This window comes from Colletotrichum tamarilloi, assembly GCF_030869305.1.
Source record: "Colletotrichum tamarilloi strain Tom-12 chromosome Unknown Scaffold_2.1, whole genome shotgun sequence".
Lineage (NCBI taxonomy): Eukaryota > Fungi > Ascomycota > Sordariomycetes > Glomerellales > Glomerellaceae > Colletotrichum > Colletotrichum tamarilloi.
In genome coordinates, this window is record NW_026849385.1 from 1492431 (window position 1) to 1517445 (window position 25015).

At 53.4% G+C, this 25015-nt stretch overlaps 11 protein-coding genes across 11 annotated transcripts; 7 read left to right on the top strand and 4 right to left on the bottom strand.

Moving 5' to 3' along the window:
- Positions 1–797: 797 nt before the first annotated feature.
- CTAM01_01130 (X-Pro dipeptidyl-peptidase) lies at positions 798–4891 on the top strand (the record flags this gene model as incomplete). The annotated part of the gene is made up of 6 exons (XM_060517173.1): positions 798–1670; positions 1726–2376; positions 2897–3840; positions 3899–4080; positions 4123–4291; positions 4348–4891. The coding sequence occupies 6 exons, from the start codon at positions 798–800 to the stop codon at positions 4889–4891; spliced, it is 3363 nt and encodes a 1120-aa protein (XP_060388635.1).
- Positions 4892–5256: 365 nt separating this feature from the next.
- CTAM01_01131 (uncharacterized protein) lies at positions 5257–7887 on the top strand (the record flags this gene model as incomplete). Its single annotated transcript, XM_060517174.1, has 4 exons — positions 5257–5425; positions 5492–5572; positions 5721–6253; positions 6307–7887. The coding sequence occupies 4 exons, from the start codon at positions 5257–5259 to the stop codon at positions 7885–7887; spliced, it is 2364 nt and encodes a 787-aa protein (XP_060388636.1).
- A 64-nt stretch (positions 7888–7951) lies between these two features.
- CTAM01_01132 (unsaturated glucuronyl hydrolase) lies at positions 7952–9898 on the bottom strand (the record flags this gene model as incomplete). Its single annotated transcript, XM_060517175.1, has 2 exons — positions 7952–9657; positions 9748–9898. The coding sequence occupies 2 exons, from the start codon at positions 9896–9898 to the stop codon at positions 7952–7954; spliced, it is 1857 nt and encodes a 618-aa protein (XP_060388637.1).
- A 425-nt stretch (positions 9899–10323) lies between these two features.
- Positions 10324–12393, top strand: CTAM01_01133 (vitamin H transporter; the record flags this gene model as incomplete). The annotated part of the gene is made up of 8 exons (XM_060517176.1): positions 10324–10410; positions 10588–10754; positions 10819–11433; positions 11495–11751; positions 11807–11841; positions 11898–11978; positions 12049–12109; positions 12185–12393. The coding sequence occupies 8 exons, from the start codon at positions 10324–10326 to the stop codon at positions 12391–12393; spliced, it is 1512 nt and encodes a 503-aa protein (XP_060388638.1).
- Positions 12394–13007: 614 nt separating this feature from the next.
- CTAM01_01134 (stress responsive A/B Barrel domain-containing protein) lies at positions 13008–13536 on the top strand (the record flags this gene model as incomplete). Its single annotated transcript, XM_060517177.1, has 3 exons — positions 13008–13026; positions 13097–13325; positions 13413–13536. 3 exons carry the CDS (start codon positions 13008–13010, stop codon positions 13534–13536), a joined length of 372 nt encoding a protein of 123 aa, XP_060388639.1.
- A 283-nt stretch (positions 13537–13819) lies between these two features.
- On the bottom strand, positions 13820–14650 carry CTAM01_01135 (oxidoreductase ucpA; the record flags this gene model as incomplete). Its single annotated transcript, XM_060517178.1, has 1 exon — positions 13820–14650. One exon carries the CDS (start codon positions 14648–14650, stop codon positions 13820–13822), a length of 831 nt encoding a protein of 276 aa, XP_060388640.1.
- A 469-nt stretch (positions 14651–15119) lies between these two features.
- CTAM01_01136 (dehydratase) lies at positions 15120–17096 on the top strand (the record flags this gene model as incomplete). Its single annotated transcript, XM_060517179.1, has 3 exons — positions 15120–15564; positions 15625–15836; positions 15891–17096. 3 exons carry the CDS (start codon positions 15120–15122, stop codon positions 17094–17096), a joined length of 1863 nt encoding a protein of 620 aa, XP_060388641.1.
- Positions 17097–17158: 62 nt separating this feature from the next.
- Positions 17159–19570, bottom strand: CTAM01_01137 (uncharacterized protein; the record flags this gene model as incomplete). Its single annotated transcript, XM_060517180.1, has 4 exons — positions 17159–18160; positions 18216–19263; positions 19318–19412; positions 19472–19570. 4 exons carry the CDS (start codon positions 19568–19570, stop codon positions 17159–17161), a joined length of 2244 nt encoding a protein of 747 aa, XP_060388642.1.
- Positions 19571–20026: 456 nt separating this feature from the next.
- Positions 20027–21097, top strand: CTAM01_01138 (malate/L-lactate dehydrogenase; the record flags this gene model as incomplete). The annotated part of the gene is made up of 1 exon (XM_060517181.1): positions 20027–21097. The coding sequence occupies one exon, from the start codon at positions 20027–20029 to the stop codon at positions 21095–21097; it is 1071 nt and encodes a 356-aa protein (XP_060388643.1).
- An 844-nt stretch (positions 21098–21941) lies between these two features.
- On the top strand, positions 21942–23459 carry CTAM01_01139 (uncharacterized protein; the record flags this gene model as incomplete). Its single annotated transcript, XM_060517182.1, has 1 exon — positions 21942–23459. The coding sequence occupies one exon, from the start codon at positions 21942–21944 to the stop codon at positions 23457–23459; it is 1518 nt and encodes a 505-aa protein (XP_060388644.1).
- A 398-nt stretch (positions 23460–23857) lies between these two features.
- Positions 23858–24836, bottom strand: CTAM01_01140 (methyltransferase domain-containing protein; the record flags this gene model as incomplete). Its single annotated transcript, XM_060517183.1, has 2 exons — positions 23858–24027; positions 24086–24836. The coding sequence occupies 2 exons, from the start codon at positions 24834–24836 to the stop codon at positions 23858–23860; spliced, it is 921 nt and encodes a 306-aa protein (XP_060388645.1).
- Between the last annotated feature and the right edge of the window lie 179 nt (positions 24837–25015).

Sequence of the window (25015 nt, forward strand, 5' to 3'; positions counted from 1 at the left end):
TCCGACTCAACTTGGCACTCACTTGGCAGCGGCATTTGTTGCCCACTCTCTCGCAGAATCCTGGGGTACCTATTCAACTTCAGATTATCAGACGTTCTTTATTCTCGAACTTTACAGATCCTTATCAACCATTCGAAAACCATGAAGTTGAGCGAACTAAAGCATACTCTCAGATACCCTTACCCAGGTCGTTACAGCTTGCTAGTCATTCTTAGGCGTACATTTGGCTTCAGCGGAAGTCGGATCTCACTTTCTGCAAACGGCACCGACCACCGAATTCCGCTGCGGGTTGGCTCCTCCAGGCTGTAGAAATTTTAGCAAATAAGCCCCCACGGTGGATTCGTTGATTCATAGACTGGGACCCAATGTAACCAAAAACATACGAAGATCCCCCACAAGCCGGCACTTTGAGGGAATTTGGCGGTGATGAACTTTATCAATCTCATCTTATCAGATCCTTGATGGCCGTAGGATGGAGACGAATGACGATGATCTCTCAGGTACAGCCGGCGTACTTCTCGGAACAGACCCACACACCATGCAAGATCGCGAGAAAAACGGTCGAAAGCCTTGGTGTTATGACAGGGGCGATGGCAATCTAGAGTGTTTGTTGAAGAAAAAATCGGACGTGAAGCTAGAGTCAATCGACCGATGTCGGGAAACACAGGAATGCCATTGAAGATGTGTGAACTGCAGAGTACAAAAGCCTCGATGGCACTCCTCCCTTTGAGTCTGCCTTGTTCTGTTTCTCAAGGCCTCGCTTCCTGTCAATCATACCCCCTCAGCCTACAGTCATCATGGTCCGCTCTACCTCCCTTCTCAAGGCCACCGCCTTGCTCGGCCTGAGCCAGGCCGCGGCGGCCCAGAACAGCACCACCAGCCCCTGGCCGTGGCAGACCTACCGTTCCGAGCCTGCTCTGCAGCCCCCTTCTCTGAAGATCACCCAGACCGGCGACATCGCCGAGGGTCACCTCTTCTTTGACCAGTCCGGCTCCGGCGGCCACAACTACTCCGTATTCATCATGAGCAATGAGAACGAGCTGATCTGGGAGGGCCCTTACGGCGACATCTCCGCGTGGCGCGCCCAGACTCTCTTCGGAGAGCCTGTGCTCACCTTCTACACCGGAATCACCATGCCGGAGCCCTACGGCTTCGGATACGGAGCTGTCTTCATCTACGACCAGACTTACAAGAACATTTACAATGTTACTCTGGATCAGTACGCCAACGGCCTGAACCTCCAGACCTTCACCGGCTGGGACTCGTCCGGTCTCACCGGCGGCAGCTGGCTGGACATGCACGAGGACTACATCACCACTGAGGGTACCATGTTTGCTCCTGCTGTGAACGTCACCCAGACGGACCTCACCTCCGTCGGCGGCCCTGTCGATGGCTGGATCGTGGACTCGCTCTTCTTCGAGATCGACATCAAGACGAACGAGATCCTCTTCCAGTGGAGCCACCTGGACCACTTGGACGAGATCTCTCTGGCTTCTGCTGCCCCTACCTACCCCTTGGAGGATCTTGGACTCAATCAGACCTACCCCTGGGGACCTTTCCACATCAACTCGATCGAAAGATTCGCTGATGGTGGTTTCCTCATCTCCTCCCGCCACTACTGCTCCATCTTCAAGATCGCCAAGGATGGATCTGTTGAGTGGACCCTGAACGTAAGTACCTGCTCAACCTTTGTCTGAACACGAGCTTCAGCTAACAATGCTAAAGGGCCAAACCGGTGGTTCCTTCGCCCTCAAGAACGGCCTGTCCTTCTGCTACCAGCACGACGCTCGCATCCACGCCGAGGGCAACGGCACCGCCCTCATTTCCCTCTTTAACAACGACAACAGCGGCATCCGCAGCGGCGTCAACGAGACCTCGGGCATCTTCCTCATCGTTAACACCGCCACCTGGGAGGCCACCCTCAAGCAGGAGCTCATCGACCCCAACGACACAATCTTTGCCGTCTCCCAGGGCAACGTCCAGGTCCTCAACGACGGCAGCGGTCACACCGTCATCGGCTACGGCAGCACGCCCAAGATCAAGGAGTTCAACGCCGAGGGCGAGTGCGTCTTCACCGCGCAGTTTGGCGAGGACAAGATAGTCCAGAGCTACCGCAACCACCGCTACCCCTGGGTTGGCAAGCCCTACTACGCGCCCAAGGCTTTCGCCTGCGACGCTGGTAACCAGACCGAGGTGTACATGAGCTGGAACGGCGCGACGGAGAACAACAAGTGGACCGTCTTCGCCGGCGCTTCGGAGGATGCGCTGACTGAGAAGGCTTCTGTTGAGAAGACTGGCTTCGAGACCAAGGCTACCTTCTCCGGCTCGGCTCAGTTTGTGCGCGTTGAGAGCGCTGGTCAGGGCATTGAGGCTGGCGTCAGTGAGGTTGTCGCTGTCGAGAGCCAGTGCTAGAGTAGTGTGGTTTTCATTTTAACGCACTCGCTTGGGATTGATAACGAATTCACCTACACCAAGCAAGATCAATTGCTTAGCTCAATAATGTAATTTTCAAATGATCTCTCACGAATAAGCCTGGCGTAAATATAGATGAGTCGTGCATAAATCGCGAATGAGCTTGGCATGATGGTTGGTGAGGGGAAACAAGATGCAAGGAACCCGCTGCCATCAAAAAGCTTCTCTTCAGCGCACCTTCCCATTCGGGATGTTATCGGACCCACTGAAGGAATACCGCTGCAACGTTCCCTCTCGGCAACTGGGGCCGAGATAAGACCCCCGCGGCCTCCCGTCCGGAGTTCACACCTCCACGCCTCGTGTCTCGAATGCTGCTTCAAGAACGAAGCTTTCCCCGCATTCTTTCAATGTAATCATCACTGCCGGATGCTACAGCTTGGTATCCAATCTTACCACATCAAATCAGCACTTCACTCAATCACAGAATCACGAGCTTAACGTCATCGCCATGGCCACACATCGTCTCGCTACCCGGTCACATCAAGGCGGCGTTTCTGACGGCGATTGGGTTCATGTGAGCGACAGCCGCGAACAACACGCAGCTACAACCATCTCGGAGTTTATGCCGGAGCGTATTATACGTGTTACCACGGATGAAAAGAATCTCAACAAGTTTTACAATATCAAGTTCTCAGCCACGAGATCTCATCGGTTGGAACGATACTACAATGAAGAGCTCGACAGTCTGTTTAAAGCTCCGTTCGATACCTACAGCCAAGAGGATAAGGTAGACTTCTTACTTCTGCGCAACTATCTGAGGCGCAATCTCCGCGTCTTACTTTTGGATCGTGAGCGAGACGAACTGGTAAAGCCGGTTCTTCCATTCATCCAGCCGCTCATCGAGATATGCGAAGCTCGTCAGAGCATGGTTCCCGTCGACAGCAAAAAGACGGCCATGATACTAAACGAGACAGCAAAGAACATAATTGAAACAACAAAGGCCATCAAAACGAATGGTATCAAGGCCAATGACTCGACATTCTCACGTGCTATGAGCACCGTTGACCAAATTAGAGGCCATGTGGATGAGGCCTACAGCTTCTACGCCCCTTACGACCCCCTGTTCCCTTTCTGGTGCGACGCGCCTAAAAAGGAACTGGACGAGGCCCTCACCGGTATCAAGACGGCGATAGACACCAAACTTATTGAGAAAAACGGGTCCGGGTCTATCCGTGCTGCAGTAGAACCCATCGGGCGCTCCGGGCTGATCACTGAGCTCGAAGCGGAAATGATACCCTACACGCCCGAGGAGCTCCTCAAGCTGGCGCAGGAACAGTACGATTGGTGCGAAAAGGAGATGAAGAAGGCTTCACGCAGCATCAAGGTGGGCTCCGTTGGACCGGGGGGCAGTCATGGGAGCGTATCGGGGTATGTAAAGCCGACTGGCCCTTTGCCCCAGATTAGGAACTGACTCTCACTTCTCTAGTCTCGAGGCTCCTGGCGCTGGCTTCGGCGACGACTGGAAGGCGGCGCAGGAATATGTCAAGAATTCATATGTTGAGCCCGGTCAACAGCCTGAGATGGTGCGGCAGCTGGCCTATGAGGGCATGGCTTTTGTGAAGAAGCATGACCTGGTCACGGTCCCAGAAATTGCGGGCAAGTCTCTCTGTGTGCGCCTCTCGGCGAGAATTACAAGCTGACTTCCTCCAGGCGAGACGTGGCGTATGTTTATGATTGACGCAGAACGTCAAAAGGAGTCCCCATTCTTCCTCGGAGGCTCCTCCTTCTGGGTTTCTTACCCCACCGCCGCCATGGACCATGACCTCAAGATGATGGTGATGCGCGGCAACAACCCTCACTTCTCACGGGCGACGGCATTGTTAGCATATTCCTTTGTTTATATTTTAGAGACGTTCACTACTGACATGACCACAGCCACGAATTAATACCCGGCCATCGTTTGCAGCTGTTTATGGGCAAGCGTCACCATCCGTACCGCGAGCTCTTTTCGACGCCCTTCTTCGTCGAGGGTTGGGCCATGTATTGGGAGTTCGTCTTTTGGAACCGGGGAGACTTTTTCGTGAGCCCCGAGGACAAGATCGGAACACTCTTCTGGCGGATGCACCGATGCGCGAGAATCATCTTCTCCCTTAAGTACCACCTCGGCGAGATGACGCCCCAAGAGTGCGTCGACCTGCTGGTAGACTGGGTCGGTCACGAGCGTTCTAACGCAGAGGGAGAAGTCACGAGATCGTTCGGCGGCGACTACTCCCCGTTGTATCAGGCCGGATACATGCTGGGGGCGTTGCAGATGCACGGTTTGCGGGAGGAGGTGCTGACAAAAGGGGTAATGGGCGAAAAGGAACTCCACGATAAGATCCTGAGGGCGAATACGATGCCAATCGAGTTGCTTCGAGCGCTTCTCCTGAACCAGCCCCTGAGTCCGGACACGGAGGCTCAGTGGAGGTTCTACGACTGAGCAGGAGTTTCGCAATTGTCATCGCCTACATGGCAAGAAGTGACGCGTATCACTTGGTCCTGTACGTTACATTGCGCTCGACCGAGGAAATACCAGCATTTCTAGGGGAAGAATGTCTCTTTTTGATCGTTTCCAACTTTCTTCCCCCCGCAACCCCGGACAGCTCCAGCTCATGCAGCCGCCGATGTACAATGCGGGGGAAGACGGTGCGGGGCCGCCTCGGTCTTCGGGTTATGTCGAGCGGCGGCGTGGGCTATTGGCCGTGGAACCATAACTATGCCAGCCTCCGCTCTACTTCACGCGTAAGTCGCAGGAACTAAAGCCTACACTTGGCGCCATGATCTACACCCGACCAATGCCTAATCATGGATAACGGTACTGAGCCGAGCCACCAGGGCGAAGCCGCCGATGCGGGCCACGATGACTCGGGGGGCGCTTCGGAGGCTGCGGCGGCCCTCGCTTGCAACTGTTGCCGGCGCCGGAAGCTGCGATGTTCCCGAGAGGTGCCAACATGTCAGCAGTGCCGCAAGACAGGTGGGTCCCTTTTTCCTACCGTGCAGATTATGAATCTTCCTCTTTCCAGGAGTTGACTTGCGATAGGAAGCGATTGTGTTTATGAATCGAAACGGTCCAAGCCGGGGATGAAGGCTGGGGCCATTGAGAACCTGCATCGGAGACTTGGTTCGTCTCGATATGCCGAGTTGCCCTTCTTTGATCGTTACTGATCACAGCGTCGAAGATGCGTTAGAAAGGACTGTTCACCAACAACGGACTAAGAATTCATCAAAAGACTGCAGACAATCCGTTTCAAATCACTCACCCCATCAAGATGATGCCAGTGGCTCCAATGGCGGCCTCGAAAAGAATGCATATAGCATCATGGCATTCTTCGCCAAAGAGCTACAAAAGTTCAACACTAAAAGCGGAAGCTCACCCAGCGAAGAGCGTGCGGAGACCGAGTCACCAGTACGAGCCAAGCGGCGTCGACTTGATGATCATGAACCTTTAAATATTGCCTTCACGTGTAATTCCAGCCCTACTTCGCCTGTCTTGCCAGATGAAGAGGACCTTGAGATTGTACTCAAGGCTTATTTTGCACACATTCATCCATGGATTCCGATTATACACGAGGCGAGATTCCGCCGTCGACTTCGAGAGCCCGGAGAAGCCAAACTTTTGCTTGCAGTATTACATGCCATGGTCCTTTCTGCGTCAAGATACATATCTGACGAAGATGTTGCGACCAACTTATTCGGCACGCTCCAGCAAAGAGGCATTACCCGTGATTGGATCGTGTCAACATCGATGAAAACGTTCGACGTGGAAAGCCACCAAGCTCTCATCATTGTCGCATTCAACGATGTAGGTGTTTCGATATCCGAATCTTCTCGCATGGCACGCGCTGACATAGATAGATTGGAAGTGGTGAGGCTGCAAAAGCCTGGTTTCTCGTTGGTTCACTGACCCGGACCGTCGAGTATCTCCAACTCACCGTCGAACACGACGACGTCGACCGGCCATCACTATCTCAACCTTTCGTTTCACTCGCTCCGCCAGAAAGCTGGACCGAGGCCGAAGAGAGGCGCCGGGTCTTTTGGAACGTCTTCAAGCTCGATAGACTCATCTCAGTCACCATGGGCTGGAACACAAGTCTAACCTCAGACGACGTGCACTGCCGTCTCCCCTGCGACGGCGTTCTCTGGCGTAAAGAAGACGAAGTCGTGACACCCTACTTCGGGATATGGGACAAAGCCGCCGGCAGAATAGGCAACCCCATCGCCTTCATCCCGTCCCACTACGCGCCGGCATTGCAAGTAGGTGCCTCAGAGGAAGAAACCCATACGCCCTCCGACGCCGGCACGTCACCGGGGGCGCCGGCCGCCAACGTCGACATGTCCACCGTCGGCGCCTTTGCCTACTGCATCGAGGCGACCGAGTCCCTGAGCAGGGTCACGAGCTACTTCCTTCAGCAAAAGATCAACATGCGGGACCAACGCGACATCAGTAGCTGGCTCACACGCTTCAAGGAGCTCGACCTGCGCCTGGTCCACTGGAAGATGCTCCTGCCCCAGAAATGGAAGGCCAATATGGCGCGGCAGTCGACGCGGATGGATCCCAACCTCACGCTGGCGCACGTCACGCACAATACGTCCATGATTCTGCTCCATCAGCTGATTGCCTTCCCTCCGAGGGAGTGGCCTTTCAGGGCCCGGCTGCCGAGTATTCTGAGCGCGGACACGTGCCAGGCCGCCGCCGTGGAGATTGCTATCATTGCGGAGAATTACTTGAAGCACGCGCCTGCGGTGATGCCTGTTTCGAGCCAGTTTGTGTTCTGTATCTATGTGGCCGCCAGAGTGCTCCTCCTTCAATGGCGGTATGATCTCGGGACTGAATTGGCTTCCGAGTTCTGGTCGCTGGTTCAGATTGTGAATGATATGGCGACGCGATGGGCTGGCCCGCACAGCTTAGAGCCTGCGAGAGACAACTTGGCTGGGAAGTATTCGAGGAAGCTCACGGAGATGCATTTACGTTGCCGCGATGATGCAACTTTCAACATCAACGTCCTAGGCTACACCACAGAAATCGATCACACAGCTGCTCAGGAGCCTCCGTTGTCTGCCCACATCAGACGGAATGAGACCGGGAGACATGAGGGAACCACTACCAATAGACGAAACAGGCGGTTCGCAGATACACAGGTCGAGCCCGCTACAGGTAGTCTCGACACCATCGTCGTGGCTCAACCACTCCCATCCAACATTCCCGCATCATTTACCAATCCAACGCAGAGCGCAATGCTCCTAACCCCAGGGCTCGGCGTCAATGGCGCTGAGCCGATGGCCCAGCCCTCCCTGTACCACAGAAGCAGCGTCGGTAGTGGCGATTTGAGCAATATTTCCCAGATGCTCCTTGACCAGCAATTCATGGACATGGATAGAATCATCAGCTATGATGACGGCATTTTCGAAACTGAATACGATGGTGGAGGATGGTAAAAAGCAAGAGTCTCTATTGGTTTAAAGTAAGCCAGGTCTATAATCGGGAAACAGCACTAACACTCTACGCCAAACCGATATTCAAAAGCCTGTTTCCAAAATCAACGAGATAGTAATCACCGTAAACGAGGCCATGATTCCAGTATCTTCGTCTAGCATTCTCGTTGTTATTGGCCGTTCCGTGCTTGATGATGCCATCGAAACATCGGCCAGCGATGGCATCTTCCACTTCCAATCCCGCCTCGCTGCTAGCTCTGGTGAACTGAGATTTTTCATCTGCGAGTGAGTAATCGAGGGTGTCTCGGACGATCTCAACCGCCGCGTCGAAGAAGCGCCGCGACAAGGCATGTTCTTGAATGCCTTTGAGTGATTGTGACAACACCAACATGCCGTTAGCAGCAATCACCGCGGCCGATGAATCTCGCAGAGGCTCCGCGGCGTTTTGTATCGGGGCATCAAAGTCCCAAAGAGGGACTCTTCGGCCTTTGGTCTTCTTTCGCTGCCCATCTCGAGAGCAACAGTTCGTCTCCTCGTCAGCCACTGGTGTATCCACACACGACGGCGCCGTATCGAGCCTGTAAAGGAGGTACTCTGCAGCACCCATGGCAGCCTCGAGGAAAGCTCTGTCTCGAGTCCACTGGTAGGTCTGAGCATACCCCAGGATCGCCCACGCCTGGCCACGGGCCCACGTGGAATCGTTTGCGTATCCCTGTGCCGTCCAGCACCACTTGAGATCTCCGGTAGCCGGATCGATATTGGCAACGTGGCATGTTGAATAGAGCTGACCTCTGTATCCGTTTTTCTTCAGCGTGCTCACGGATTCTGGTCGGAGGTGCGTGTGTAACAGTGTACGGGCGTGCGTTGTGGCGATGTCGGAGAGGGTACTGTCGCCAGTATGTGCTGCAGCGTAGAAGAGCAGGTCCAGATTGCATAGGCTGTCAATGATTGCGAGGAGATTCGTCGTCATGTCGGTCACTGTGATGTCCTTCTTCAAGAGGCAGTCCCAGCTGCGAATAGCTCCAGCGGCGGTGACATAACGCGTTGCGAGAGAATGCGCAGCCCTGACGATGGAAGCGAGGCTTTTCTCGTTACCATTTAGCTCCCAGTCCCTCTGCAGCGCTGGCATAATGATAAATCCGATATCGTGCGTGTCCGTTCGGCCGGCCATGTCGTGCAAGGGATCGGCCCAGATCTCGCATAGTCCCCGCAGATGCTGGCGGAGACTGGCGACACTGAGCCCGGGCCCGGCATTGGCGAGTCCCATCATTTGCGGGTGCTTGACGCTTCGCTCCAATAGGGCATACAGCGTTCCCGGGAAGAACCCGCAGGTCCAGAACTCTGGATCTCGGAACTCGTACTGGCCCGCATTGGGGCCATTCTGGGGTACGATCTCTGGGAAGGCGATCGGGATCTTCCGAATCTCGCCAAAAGTTGAGGATACTTGCTCTCGGAGAGACTTGGTCGCGGTGCGGCAGATTTTGGCTGTGATATTCTCTTCGAACAATTCGGCGAGGTAGGTAGAGAGCGATATGGATGGTTGGAAGGCTGGCCATTCGCTTATTTCTACCGCGGCATCAGACCACGAGGTTTCACTGGTGATGTCTGCAGACAGCTCTTCTGGTGGCAGAGTTGATATTGAATGAGGTGGTTCGGAAGACATGCTGTCGGGACGCGGAACCGTAGACAGCTTGTCCACAACGGCATCCTGAGAGTGGGCGTGCTTTGTCATGGCCGGCAAGCTTTTCGTAACAGAAGCGGCCATGCTGAATACTTCTTTGCTTCAAAATCCGAATTTGGGGTTCCAAACGATGTTTTGCTCATAGGATAGACGTGACATATGCCAAAGTTGTCATTTTGTACATCTTTCAGAAACCCGAGCCATCACATGATTGATAATCACCAAGACCTTGATGCAAACCATCAACGTCAACGGCCCGTCGGAAGCGAAGGCATCTATTCCATTGAATCGGTCCCGCGGCTGATATCTCGGTGAAAGATCCTCGCGATGCATCCTGTGTTGGACCGCCCATTTGCGACGCAACAGTCGGGGTATTGATGCCCCTCATCCCCGAGGACAATCCTCCGAGCAAGTGTCGTTGGCTAAGTACGGCGGTCGACCGCAAGGAACTTCTCCACACCCCATTCTTAGAGTCGGGCATGCGTAGACTGGGGTACGGATTGCGGGGAAGACATCAAAGACAACATTGCTTGGCCTTTGCTACCGTCGGCGGACTACTCCAGCCTGTCAACATAGCTCTGAGAGTGATGGCTTATTTCGAAGTGATATAAAGTGTGGGGTTACATCACCAAGAACTTCACTCGGACAGTTGAGATCTTCAGAGAGACGGGATTTCTTTACTCGCCATTCTTAACCTCAGCAACGATTTACAACCTGGACTGCCTCTCAATCTCATAGGGATCTGATTGCAGCCCACCATGGCGGATAGAGTCAGTCTCGATAGGACTGCTCGAAATGCGAATCCAGCTGCCACGATGAAGCCTCTCGATGACCAAGAGCTGGTTGTAAGCTCTTCGACGCCCAAGCCACAGACGAGATCATTGTGGGTCGCTTGGCTCTACATCTTTGATTGGTACCCCAGCCACTACTCCAAGGAAGAGAAGAAGTTGCTTCGAAAGCTTGGTACAGTTCCACTCATCCATATGTTTGAGTAGATGCTAATGACGGTTCTGAGCAGACAGTATTCTTCTCTTCCTGTGCTGTTTGATGTGTATGACTTTGCTGTCAACCTGTCTGTTCGTGTAAACACTAACATGAGAGCAGTCTTTTTGAAATGGCTCGACTCAGCCAATATCAACCACGCCTACGTCTCAGGCATGGAAGAGGACCTGAAACTTACAGGAAACCAGTAAGTGAGCCTCCAGTTGATATTACTGCCCCCCAGTCTGCTTGTGTCTAATCAATTTTGCCAGATACTCGCTCTTCGGAACATTCTACAACATCGGCTACCTCATCTTCGAGATCCCCTCCATGATGATCATCTCCCGCCCACACCTCACCCGCTGGTATCTCCCCGCAATGGAATGTCTCTGGTCCATCACGACCTTCGTTCAGTGCAAGCTCCGCAACGAGTACGACATTTACGGTATCCGCTTTCTCCTCGGCGTCCTCGAGACCCCGGCCGCCACGGGCGCAATCTACCTCCTAACCTCGTGGTACCGCAGCGACGAGCTCTTCAAGCGCGCGGGCGTGTGGTACGTCTCGTCCAACATTGGCGCCATGTTTGGCGGGTACCTCCAGGCCGCGGCGTACAACAACCTAAACGGCGTCGCCGGCATGGCCGGCTGGCGGTGGCTTTTTATCATTGACGGCATCATAAGCTTGCCCATCTCGATTGCGGGGTTCTTTCTGTTCCCTGGTTTGCCGACGAGTCCCAAGGTCTGGTGGCTCACGGATGCGGAGCAGAAGCTTGCTCAGGCGCGGATGAGAGATGACGGAGTCAAGGAGAGCAAGAGGATTGGCAAGAGGATGCTGAAGCGCGTCTTTACTCATTGGCACTTTTACCTCGCCGTCTTCACCTACGTCTTGTAAGTCACGAGCAGTGTCTCGGGCCAACTTTGTATGAGACTGACACTATGATCTCCGTAGCTTCCAATGCACCTCTTATGTCGCTGGCCAGATGGCACTCTGGCTCAAGCATGAGGCCACCCTGCACGGCACCTACACCGTTGCGGAGATCAACGTCATCCCCACTGGCGTCCAAGCAATTTCCATCGTGGCCGGTGTCGTTGCCACTTCGCTGTGTATGATCTACCCTATCTGGGCCGTCATGTGCGTCGTAGCGGGTATCCTCTTCTTCGCGAACGTCTGTCTCCTGATTTGGGACATTCCAACTGGTTTGCACTGTAAGTCTTTTGCATCGATCTGACATGGAGGGTTTTCTTGCTCATTGGAACACAGTTGCCGCCTACTACATGCTTGGATTGACTAGCTGCGTAAGTCCTTGCTCACTTGTAAAACAACACGATTACGAATGCTTATTCTCGCAAAGTTCACACCAATCTTCTTCCCTTGGATCAACATGATTATGAAAGACGACAACGAAGCCAGAGCCTTCACTACTGGTGCCATGGTAAGGCACCAGACTACATCATCCACATCCGCCATTGTCGGAACCGCCTGCTAACAGTCTCTTCGCTCAGATGACTTGCGGTTGGATCTTCTTCAGCTTCTACCCAATCACGGTCTTCCCAAAGCTAGAGGGTAAGTGACTATACACCATCACCATATCCAAGCAATTGGAAAAAATCATGCTGATATCTCAACTCCTCCATCTAGCTCCCAAATGGCGGAAAGGTTTCACTGTCAATACCACGTTCGTGGCCATCTGGTGGACTCTCTTCATGCTTGGACAGTACCTGTGGCGTCGCGATATTAAGAAGGGGAAGTACAAGACGACCGAGACGGACTCTGGCAGCGTTCAAGACATCAAAGGAGACGACATGATGCATGTCGAGGTCTCTAGCGAGAAGGACTCCAAGGTGTAAACTTTTTCCCCGACTGAGAGGGTGTTAGAGTGGTATGCTTCTGTGTAGTCTCGGAGGAAACAGTGAGCAATTAATGATCTAACCGGCTGAGAATGCTCTGAGGTGTATCAGTACTCCGTGCGCTTGTGACGGAGGTGGTTGGTCCCATGATCTGGAGCTGCCTGAGAACGGGGCGAAAGTGCCCATCTTCTAAGGGGTTTCGCATCTCTCCCCGCCTAGCGTACCGAAGTGGAATTCAACCTATCTTGACCACCAAATTCTGATTCTTCAGTCCTTTTTTTGATACACAATTCAGCATTTTCATGTCGTCAATTGAATGACTTACACGGAGTGGAGGCCCGTCGACAAAGCCGCTGCTACGGGGTTCGTCCGTTCAGTACGTGGAGCCTGTGGGCTAAGGTCGCGGGATTCGCCCGTTAGTGTCCTCCCACCGGGCACAATGCAACTCGGTCTGGAATTGATTCAACCACAGGACCGTTGACTGAATTATTAGATATCCAAACGTATCAGTACCACGGCGTTTACTCCCGGTTTTCAAAGACGATATCAAATTTTCCAGCGAAAGAAGAAACTCAAGGACTTAGCCTACATCGTCCACTCGCAACACGTCTACAATGACAGTCGTCCACATAGGTAACCCCCCAATACTTGCTTCCCACGCCTCACACCATCGAAACAAATTCTAATCTTAATCCCCTCGAAGTTTTATTCAAGTTCCGCTCCGATGTCTCGGAAGACCACAAATCCACATTCGTCCGCGAACTCAAAACCCTCAAATCCCTCCCCTGCGTCAAAGACCAACGCCTCATCGTCGGCGGGCCCTCCATCACGGATCCCATCGAGAGGAGCAAAGGCTACCACTTTGCGCTACTGAGCTTTCATCAAGATCGAGAAGCGCTGGAGACGTATCAAGCTAGTCCGGAGCATCACAGGTAAGAAGCAGCTCACCCCGCGTTTGCTTTAAGGAGCCTCGAGACGAATATGAAGCTGAACCAAGGAAATCTTTCGCAACTTTATAGAGTAACGAGTACATATTTGTGGCCTTTCAAGGAGGATGTAACCAGATTTGACTTTGAGGTTGATCAGGAGGACGAGTATATGTGCGAGTTTATGGCCAAAGGGCTGGCAAATGGGTCGGCGTAGACTAAGAAGACTGGCGTCCACATACAGGTCGGATCGTAGTTAGAATATAGACTTGTTAGAAATCCAAGCTCAAGCATAATATTCTCATCAATACCATTAAATGAGGTTTAACTTATGTTGTACAAGCGCGTAAAGTGGTATGTTTGCGCTGGCCCATATTATCATTTCTGATGTGACTTCGGTCTTGGAACTACTCCCTCAGGTCGCAGAAACGACTTCTCGATCCTGCGTGACAAGGTCTTAAGTGATACAGTACTTGTACATAATATTATGAATTGCAACTCTAAGTACGCCCCGTAGACGAAGTAATCCCCCCATCAACAACAATCTTCTGGCCCGTGATATATCTCGCTTCATCAGACGCCAAAAACGCCGCCGCATTCGCAACATCCCACGCATCCCCCATCCGTCCCATCGGCACCTGCTCCTCCCTCATTCTCTTGAACGCTTCATACCCGCCGCCACCACCAGGCTGCCCGTCCTTGGGCGCAAACCTCTCCGCCAACTGCCTCGTATACGGCGTCTCCATCAACCCAGGCACAACCGTATTCAACCGTACCCCTCGCTTCGCATACACCACAGCCGTCGCCTTGACAAACTGCATCACAGCCGCCTTGGTCGTATTATACGCAACCTGCGGCTTACCAATATACCGCAAACCCGCAATACTCGACACACAAACAATACTTCCACCCCCCTCCTGCGCCTCCATGACAGGCAGAACGTGGTGACACGCGAGATACACGCTCTTCAGATTCAACTCCACCTGCGCATCCCACGTCTCTTCTTCCATACTTGCCGCACAACCCGGTTGCGAACCGCCGACGTTGGCGAGCAGAATATCGATGCGGCCGTGCTTCGCGACGCACGCGTCCACGAGCCCCTTGACGGACGCGGAGGACGTGGCGTCGGTCACGACGACGTCACATACGCCGCCGGCTTGCTCGATGGTGGTTTGAGTCTTGGTGGTGGATTCGATGGTGCGGTTGCCGCCGAAGATTGCGGCGCCTTGGGCGGCGAAGGTCACGGCGCAGGCGGCGCCGATGCCCCAGCCGTCTGTGCCTGATTGGCCGAGGCCGATGACCAGGGCGACTTTTCCTTGGAGGTTGAGCATGGCGATGGATGGATTTCGGGGCGGAAAAGGTTTTGCTGAAGCGGAAAAGCGGGTGGTAATGTTCAAGCTGCAGCGAAATGCCTTCGGCGAATGTGCTGAGATACCGAACAAAAAGTCATCTTGGGGCTGGATATAAGTATCAATGATGCATGTAACTACATGTTCTATGCATCAGGCATATCTCAAGGTCCTATGAGGACATGTCCGTCGACGGTACCGTTGTCCGTGACCACTTAGACGGAGAAATCCCGACGGCGCCGAAGACGATGCGGCCGCTTTGCTCCCGTCGTCTTATTACCGAATTGGACCGGGCGATTACGACATGCGGAGTCCCCGCATCTACAACACGACTCCGGATAAGTCTGGTTCGGACCAACCATAAGATGAGGAATTGTAATTCCCGCCGTCGCATTACATCGTTCTTTCGAGGTGTCCCTTTACACTCGAAGACAAGAAAATCACAGCAGACATGAGCGACCAAACAGCAACCCCAAAGAAAGAAGACGGCAAGGCCCCGGTGACGGGAGACTATGACCTCTCAACACCAATTGACCCCAACGCCCCGGGATTGAGGCAGGGCCTGACATCCTATGGCGACGCTCATTTCTCGCTGTTTCTGCGCAAGGTGTTTATCAAGGCTCTTGGGTACAGTGAAGACGCGCTCTCGAGGCCAATTATTGGCATCGTCAACACCTACTCAAGCTTCAACCCGTGCCATGCGAACGTCCCACAGCTGATCGAGGCCGTGAAACGCGGCGTCCAACTCAATGGCGGGCTGGCGATTGATTTCCCAACTATCAGTATTCATGAGAGCTTTGCGTCGCCGACAAGCATGTATCTGCGGAATCTCATGAGTATGGACACGGAGGAGATGATCAAGGCGCAGCCGTGTGATGCGGTGGTCCTCATCGGAGGTACGTGAGCTCTATTAAACTAGGTTGGAAGATGAGATGAGTATTGACTGATTTGGACAGGTTGCGATAAGACAACTCCTGCGCAGTTGATGGGCGGCATATCGGCGAACAAGCCTATCCTACATCTGGTCACTGGCCCCATGATGCCGGGAAGCCATAAAGGTGTGAGAATCGGTGCTTGCACAGACTGCCGTAACAACTGGGCTGCCTATAGAGCTGGCAAGATTGATATCGAAGATATCTCGGCTATTAACGACGAGCTGGCACCCACGGTAAGGATACTCCGTCACTCGAATGAAAGTCTCACCTGCTGACCGCCGTGACAGGGAGGTACTTGTGGTGTGATGGGCACCGCATCGACGATGGCCTGTATCCTCGTCGGTCTAGGAATGATGCCGTTCAAAGGTGCTACAGCTCCAGCGGTCTCATCAACAAGACTGCGTATCGCCGAACAGACTGGAGGCCTAGCTGTGGCCCTCCATCAGAAGAACCTCAAACCGCAAGATCTTCTTACCCGCGAGTCTTTTCTGAACGCAATCACCGTCTTGCAAGCCATTGGCGGGTCGACCAACGCCGTTGTACACATGATGGCCATCATAGGTCGTCACCCTGCTGTAGCCGGCACAATCACGCTCGACACATTTGATGAAATCGGAAGAAAGACCCCGTTGTTGGTCGATCTGAAGCCTAGCGGACAAAACTACATGGACGATTTCCACAATTCTGGCGGTATGCTGGCGCTTTTGCACCAACTCAAGCCCCTTTTGCATCTGAACGCCATGACAGTAACAGGCAAGACGCTGGGAGAAGAGCTGGAACGTACGCCATTCACCCCTGTTCCACGGGATAGCTTGGTCAACTGTCTTCAGCCTTTCAACGATCCCCTATACCCAGCTTCGGCCCTGGCCGTGCTCCGTGGCAACATTGCTCCAGGCGGAGCTGTAACGAAGCAGAGTGCGTCAAAATATCGCCGGCTATTGAAGCACTCCGGCCCAGCAGTCGTCTTCGCTGGCTCCGCAGACATGGCTCTCCGAATTGATGACCCGGATCTCGAGGTGACGCCAGATAGCGTGCTTGTACTCCAAAACATCGGGCCGGTGGGCAACCCAGGTATGCCAGAAGCAGGCCTTATCCCGATCCCCCGAAAGCTCGCAACTCAAGGAGTCGAGGACATGCTCCGCCTATCTGACGGCCGTATGAGCGGTACGGCGGGCGGGACTATCGTTCTGCACATTTCTCCCGAAGCGGCAGACCCCGAATCAGTTCTGGGCATTGTCAGAACTGGCGACATCATAACCTGCGACGTGGAACAACGTCTCATCAAAGTCGAGATATCCGACGAGGAGATTGAGAAGAGAATTGTCGCGAAAAAGGAGGCCTTGGCCGAGGAAGAGGAAAGTGGCGGCAGCAATGCGCCTTGGGTGGCAAAGAAGAGAATTCGCGGCTATCGAGGACTGTATCTGCGTTCCGTCATGCAGGCAGAGGGGGGAGCCGATTTTGACTTCCTGACGGCGAATGGTCCACCCCAATAGTCTTAGACAATCAAGATGCAATTGACTCTTGTATAATACATGCTCATGAACAGGATTGTATATCAGGTGAAGCTCGGGTAAGTTGGTATAAAGTCATCAAACAGGCCTCGCATGATGCTATCCAGGTTCGCGTTGTCGCCGGTGTGCATTGGGTCGCCAAACGCAGTGTTGGCGAGAAACGATTCGAATGGATCTTGATGCAGGAAGCTTTCCGAGCCGCTTTCAGTCGCAGAGCTCAATGTCAGTGGTTGGGCGAAGCCTTCTGAGAAGTTCAGTCTGTGGGGATCCGCCCCAACAAGGCTGGCACCTTCGTTGCACGAGCTCATTGTATGCAAATGCGCGGGATCTAGTCGCAGAGATCGACGTTGAGCAGGGGGTTCTACAGCGAAGGTCTGACTGGAAATGTCTTTGACCCATCGGATGGTTGCCCGGATCATGTCATCCAAGATATCCCGGCAACGTTTTGCTCCGGACCAGTGCTCGCCCGTTGCAGCCAAGACTCCTAACCCGGCGCTGAAGTCAGACATGAGGGCATCCAAAGCCGTCTGCTTTGCTATCTCGGGCACCATCTTCAGACAGTAAAGCATAGTGATAATGCTGAGGACTGCTGAGTGACAAGTATTCCACGTATGTATGAGTAAGTTCTTCTTGTATAGCTGATCAAAAAGACGGATGACCTCAAGAGCGGCTTTAAAGCACTTCTTGAGGATCTCGGGCGATGGATTCGGGATGGCGGGGCTAGGCCGGAGAACGAGCATCCGCAGACTGTAGCATCGGATCTGACAGATGGTGCGGATGTAGTCGGAGTCGGGTGAGTTGGGGATTTGGCTGTACCACTCGTCTAGCTGTTCCAACATTCCTTGCTGCCACTCATTTATGTCGATCACCGCCGGGTAGGCGTAACGCGGTGTGTCTCGGACAATGCTGTTCGCAACATATTTGAACTCCGAGTTAAGTTTGGCTAGACGGAACAGATGTATCGAGAAGGCCATGTGACCCGGGGGTTGATTGGCAGGTGGCTGGAGTGATCCTTGCAAGGAAGCATCTTCTATATGCTGTGGAAGCTAAGAGACTGTTAGGGTGGGTTGGCGGAAGAACCATATACTGGGGCGGACATACCCGAAGATCGCATGCCTCATCTCGCAGCCCAATGGGGCGACCCATCATAGTTGCAATCATCCTATCCAAGGTGAAAACCACCCAGAATATCCTAGTCCTCATTTCCTGTTCAAGAAGGGAGATACCTGCGTTAGTGTTGATGTCACGCTGCAAGCCCAAGTCAAGGACAGCAGCGATGCACTGATAGTTCAGATACCATACGTTGAGACGCATGTTGGAACTGTGCATTGTGAATATCGTGAGCAAAAGAAGACATTGCAGTCCAGGAATCGAGCTGTCGATGCTGATCCGATCGAAACTCTGCATCGCAGATAGGCAATATGACTCTCCGGGAAGACGTGCCCTCACTCGACGAGAGAGCACCGTGGACCCCATAGCGAGGACCATAAATACTTGGAAGGCAGCTGTGGGAGTAGATTCCACATCGATCCTATTCTCGTACATTTGATCCATCAAAGCCATGAAGCTAGGCTGATGCAAAACGGGGAATTGGCAGTTGATAACGTCAAAGTAGTTATCTGCCAGCTGCTTCGCGTGATGTCTGCTTGGCAGTGACATTGGGCCATGCATTGCCTCAACAAGAGCAGTTGGTATGGACGGGTTCGATACTCCGGTTTTGATTGGCCAAGATTGGTCATCCTGCCGGTTCGAAGTCAACATCAGTCGGGCGAGGAAGTATCCGCTCGACGGCCCGATATACTTCGGGTCTTGGCTACTACCCAATGACACCATGCCAATCTCGTGTGATAGCGTACTGCTGGCAATGGGATCGACCAAACGAGGTCCTGAACGGATAGCCTGAGTGGCTTGCACTGGCTCTGAAGGTTGAAGCGGCTGTGCTTGTGGAGGCTGACTCCCTGTGAGGTTCAGACTATCCTCGGGCGATGCACTGTTGACTCTGATTGTTGAGTCCCTTGCAAAGGTTTCATCACCATCAAGTTCCATGTCAAAGTCCCCAGACGGGCCTTGACTTAGGTCGACTTCGGGGCATCTTTCCCTTACAATGCTCTCGAGCCACTTGACTCTCTCGATCAAGTTCGAAATTTGACTAGCTGAATGTCAGAAACATGTGGGAAGGTGGGAACTTTGAGAACAGCCATACGCTCTGGGAAGATCCCGAAGACGGACACTTTCGCCGTCAGTGCAAGCAACTCCGGCCTTCTTGCAATTGTTGCACGCAGGCAATTGCCCGTCGCACTATCAGACACCCACTTAGTACCATGCCATCTTCAATTGAGGTTCGGAGGGCCACTTACACGGATCTTCCGCCGCTGGCACCGAGAGCAAGCGAGCCTCAATCGCGCGGTTCTGCGGGCCTGACGGGGTGTCGGCCGGGAGCTGGTATCCTCGGGCATATTGCGTTTTTCGGGGCAGCCAGTGCTTGGCTGGTTTCCGTCATAACATGAGGAGAGCGATGTGGTGTTTGGGTAGGTTGAAGGGAACGAGGCGGAAATTCTCCGAGGTGGAACAGAGGATGAAGTTGGTTGACAGTAGTGGCCCCAGGCCGTGCGGGGAAACCCCGTGGCGTCCTACCCTTTGTTAATTTGCTGTGCCGGGGTTTGCCCGCACTATCGGCTGAATTCCGTCCGGATGCGTGTGCTTCACTGCTCTCTTCCTCGCGACGCCGTTCACTTGCCTTGGTATATCATGAGAGGCCATGCTAGGTTCGAAAATCGTACCTCATATCCAATCAACCCTGTAGCCATTCATACGACAGACATTGCCGTGCAATACTCCACATCATCTCCCAACCTTGCACGGCACATCTTCCGCAATTCTGCGCCTCAAACTCCGCATAGCCATTCAGCAAGATGGCTGACGAGTCCCAAAAGATACCAGTGGCCGCTTCGGAGGCCCGTCGTCTGGTTGAAGACATCCTCAAAGGCAATGGCGTTCCCGAAGAAAACTCAAAGATAGTCGCCCGGTGCCTCGTCGCTGCCGACCTTCGCGGTGTCGACACTCACGGCATGAACCGCATTCCTTCCTACATGGAGCGTGTCCGCCAGGGTGTGCTCAACGCCACAGCCCAGCCCGAGCTGAAGCAAGTCACACCGGTTGTGGCGCACGTCGACGGCAAAAACGGCTTCGGCTTCGTTGCGGCAGAGATGGGGATGGCAGCTGCCATCGAGTCTGCCAAGACTTTCGGCATCGGCATGGCAAGTGTGTCGCATTCCAATCACTTTGGCATGAGTGCGTGGGTGGTGCAGCAGGCTCTTGATGCGGACATGATGAGTTTGGTGTTCACCAACTCGAGTCCTGCGCTCCCGGCGTGGGGCGGGCAGAGCAAGCTCATGGGTGTTTCGCCGATTGCTTGTGGTGCGCCGGGGAAGGACAAGCCTTTCATCCTGGACATGGCCCCGTCAGTCGCGGCCAGGGGCAAGATTTACAAGGCCAAGAGACGCGGCGAAAAGATTCCTCTTGACTGGGCGCTAGATGCTGAGGGACGTCCTACGGATGATCCCACCGCAGCATTGGGAGGTGTCATGCTGCCGATGGGTGGCCCCAAGGGTTCGGCATTAGCAATCATGATGGATGTGTTCTCTGGTGTCTTCTCTGGCTCTGCTTTCGCTGGTCACGTCACTAATCCGTACGACCCCTCAAAACCAGCGGACGTCGGCCACTTCCTGGTCGCCATCAAGCCAGACCTCTTTATGAGTCTGGACGACTTCCGTGAAAGGATGGACTATTTGTACCAGCGTGTTGTTGGGTCAGACAAGGCGGCAGGAGTAGACAGGATATACTTTCCGGGTGAGATTGAGCAGTTGCAACAGCAGGAACGGGAAAAGACAGGCATACCCTTGGTACAGGCTGAGATTGATGCTCTCAACGAGGAGGCAACAAAAGTTGGCGCCAAGCCTTTGGTAACCCAGGTAGCTGCATGAACTATATCGCTTTACGCCACTCTTAGGAAAGCACTCCATGTTTCCATCGAATCTCTATCATTCTTCGAACGGGGTCTAGCGAGGCCTTTTTGTTTTTGGTCATGGCTTTCAGTCAGAATGGAACTGGATGACAACTCAGGGAAGTTTCTCCTTGGCCTGAGGTGATCTTGAGACGCCTAGTAATGGCAGTTGACCAGGCTGAAGTGCCGAGACCAGCAAACTTCCTTGTGTTCAAGTCATCATTATCTCACACGTATTCTATCTGGCATTTACTATTGAGGAGAGAAAAGTAGAAATGATCGTAAACAAATCTAGAACTCTAAAATTGACGATACTCGGAAGAGTATCCCGGCGGTCACTGGTACGAGCGGTGTTTTTTTATTTTTCCCAAGGCCATTGATACCCTCTTCCATATTTCTCCAAGATCAATCGATCCAACGTATGGACATCAAGTACCTGAGATTGCTTTGGTGAGTTACGCGTGGCTCCTTCTTACTTTCTACAAGACAAGTTCCCATTCTTACAGACTTGGCAGGAGAGTCGGCTCAGCCCCTTTCCTGGAAAACCGGATCTTTAACTATGCCTTCCCTTCTTCGCCAAAACTTTTGTTTGAGGAAGTGACACTCAATTCGCAGCGGAAACTTCTTTCCAAAATGTAGCTGCCGCAAAACAGACTGTTGATGTACTCGGAGACTTTTGGTCAACCAGACCTCGATTCTTCCCACGTCATCTCACTCCCAGACAACATCAACTACGCCTACCATCCATCCCAAGTTCAATCCAATCAACACCCATTCATTCTATCGTTCTTTTCTTGGACTCCCCATCATCACCAATATTCATCATGAAGTTCACCACTATCGCTACGTCTCCGCTGTTGCTTGGCTCAGCTTCACTCGTCACCGCCGTGTCTCCTTCTGTACCACTGGATCAGGCTATTCCCCGAGGCATCTCCAGCATCAACCTTCAAGACACAGACGTCGATCAGAAGAAGGACGGTCGTCTTTGTTTCACCCTTGGTACTTTCGACTCTCATTTCGGCGAGTTTGATGTATCTCTGGTCGATGAATCTGTCGACGGGCATCTAGCCAATGGCTTCTGCTACAATCATGCTACCAAAGTCGTCCAAGACAGCCAAGGGAATAATTGTGTCTTCGACGATACAGTCAGCAACCTCCGTTGCTCTGCCGAATCTTCTGAGACCAAATTTGACCTGACCATTCGCCAACCACCAGCCGTCGATTACTCCAAAACATCGGCACGCCCTGAAATGACGCCGTGTACCTCTCTGTTGAGAACCGTATGCTTGGAAAAGGTGAAAGCCCAGTGCGCTTGGTGCTCTCATCACACTACGGATCCTGAGTGTCACAAAGCTACCTTCTGTCCATGGCGTTTGAGTCCCAAATACGGCCTCTCCAGCTCGCCCTCGCCCTCTTCCACTCCGGTATACGACGGAAGCCGGTGCACAGGAGGCAAGCCTTTCCTCCCTGCTTGGCACCAGTATTTGAGATGGTGTCGAGATCACCCCGAGTCGATCAGATGCCCCTATCTACCGTGGACTTTGAATCCAAAGACAATTCATTCAGACAACGCATTCAACGATGCCATTGGCTTCATCTGGTGTAATCTCCTTGGTCGGTGTCAACATTCCGATATTTCCGCAATAACGCCACCAAAGACCGTCCAAGTAATTCAAAACGCCCTGGAACACGTCTGCACGAGGTATCCGCCCACGTGTCCCTTCATACCTCCTTCCATGGAGGTCGTCTTATCTTCGATGGAAGTCATTGCCGACGTCTCAAGGCTAGCCACAGCTTTCTTCACCGGCCATGGTCTTGAGGACTACAGTCGCCCAGCCTTGCCAAAATCTCCCGAGACCAGCCACGGCGCCCCCGCTCGCATAGGGCATTCAGACAGTCAAGGCAGTCTTAGTGTTGTCGACAATGCCCTCCGTTCAGCTACTCTGGAGTTCATCTGCGAGGAGCTCTGCAGCCCCTTGTGCGATCACATTCCCTCAGTTATGAGAATCGTTGATTCAATATTGAAGGGCAATGCGGACCTACAGGAACTTACCAATGCATTCCAGTATTACCTTGCCAGAATCACCCCAGCTGATGTCCAGACCCTGACAGAAGGAGCTGAGGATATCTACGACATCTTCGTCGCCACGCCTTCAAAACTGGAGGATCTGATTGACGCTGTCAAAACCGACTTGGGAACGCTCGGCCTTGACGGCACTTGGAGACTGCTCCGAGCTGGTCTATCCATTTACTTCCGTCTCTCCCCGTCGGACGAACACAATCTGCTTCGAACACTTGGAGACATCATTACCCGTTTTGATGCATCCGGTGCTTCGAGCTAGACCACAGGAACTTGATGTGAAGGGTATCCAAGGGTTTGCTGGAGTTTGACGATACGACCAATGGACAAGAGAGCGATTAGTGCACGCACTACACAAATCACAATGTTGCATCGGTTGGTGGAAGTCTCTGTGATCCAGGGTACATTGATCATGAGCGACCGGTTGAAGGACTACACGCGAATGGTGACTGGGGATGAGCAGTATAGCTAGCTACCTAAGTCAATTGATAAGAGCATCGCTTACGCCCAACATAAATGAATGCACCTCAAATGCAATTGTGACACGACCAAACCTCCGACCGGTAGCAAACATTATAGCACTATAGGTTGATACATCGGATCGTAGACTAGTAATCGGATGGCTGGGCCAACGCCTGGTCGCCTTGCCTGTTCGATGAATCACTTGGTAAAAGTTCCGAAAATGTGTGGTACTACTTGAAACCATGTCTCATCATGGGGTTGGCGAATGTCAATATTTGTCCATGGCCCTGCAGACCTAAGGTTGTTACCAGTGTTGCGGCACAGCTGGCAGCCGTTCAAAGCCCGCGGCCAAACCAGATTGACGATACCTAACATAATTAGCATCGATGTCGACCCGTTCAGTCGCGCTCCTTGTGGTTGACTTACGCTGATAGAGGCGGATGGGGCGGCTCTGCATCACCTCGACATGTTCGTACAAATACCACCTGCCCCCTTTCTTGAGATAGGAGTAGAGCTCGGCAATGTTCTTCTCGGGCTCGGGGATGCTGCAGAGGCAGAGAATGGAAACAATGCAGTCGACGCTTCCCTTTTCAATCTTGCCGTTCCACGCCGTGGGGTCGGAGAGAGACTCGATGCCGGTGGGGACGATCTCGTAGGTGCCCTCGAGCCCGGCGGCCTGGACATTCTTCCTTAGTGCGGGGTGCGCCTCGGTATTGGGCTCGATGCCGTAGACTCTCGCCACGCCCTCCGCGACGCGCCTCCTGACGCCGCCGCGCGCCATACCAGCCGCTGCGTCGACAGCCTTCTTCTTCTCGTCGCCGTCGCGGCCCTTGGCGAAGATGTCCACCCACATCCCGGACCCGGGCCCGATCTCCAGCACGACACCGCTGACGGGCGGGTGAACGGGCTCCTCTACGACCTTGCCGTCCGTGACGCGGCCCTCAAGGAGGGCGACCATCATGTCCGACCTGCCCACGCGGATGTTGGGGCCGAGCCAGGCCCAAAAGGCGGAGAACCAGGCGTCTTGGACGCGGGACGGGGTCGTAAGGGCTGCGTAGTCGCCTTCGCGGAAGAGGCGGAGGATGGTGGGGGGGAGGTAGGAGAAGGCGTTTAGGAGGAACATCCAGGGGCCTACGAGGGCCCAGAAGATTGCGGTTGCTTCTGCTAGGGAAGACATGACTTTGACCCCTCGATCCGGAGAGAGAGTGTGGGTGAGAGAGAATGAGGAGTGCCTATGGTATGTTAGAAATGGAAAGTGAGAGGGGGCATGAGCTCAGGGGCTCAGGGGGAGCTTACAGACTGAACAACAGGTTATATACACAGTTAGAGAAACGAAATACCCGAGGGGCCTGGAAA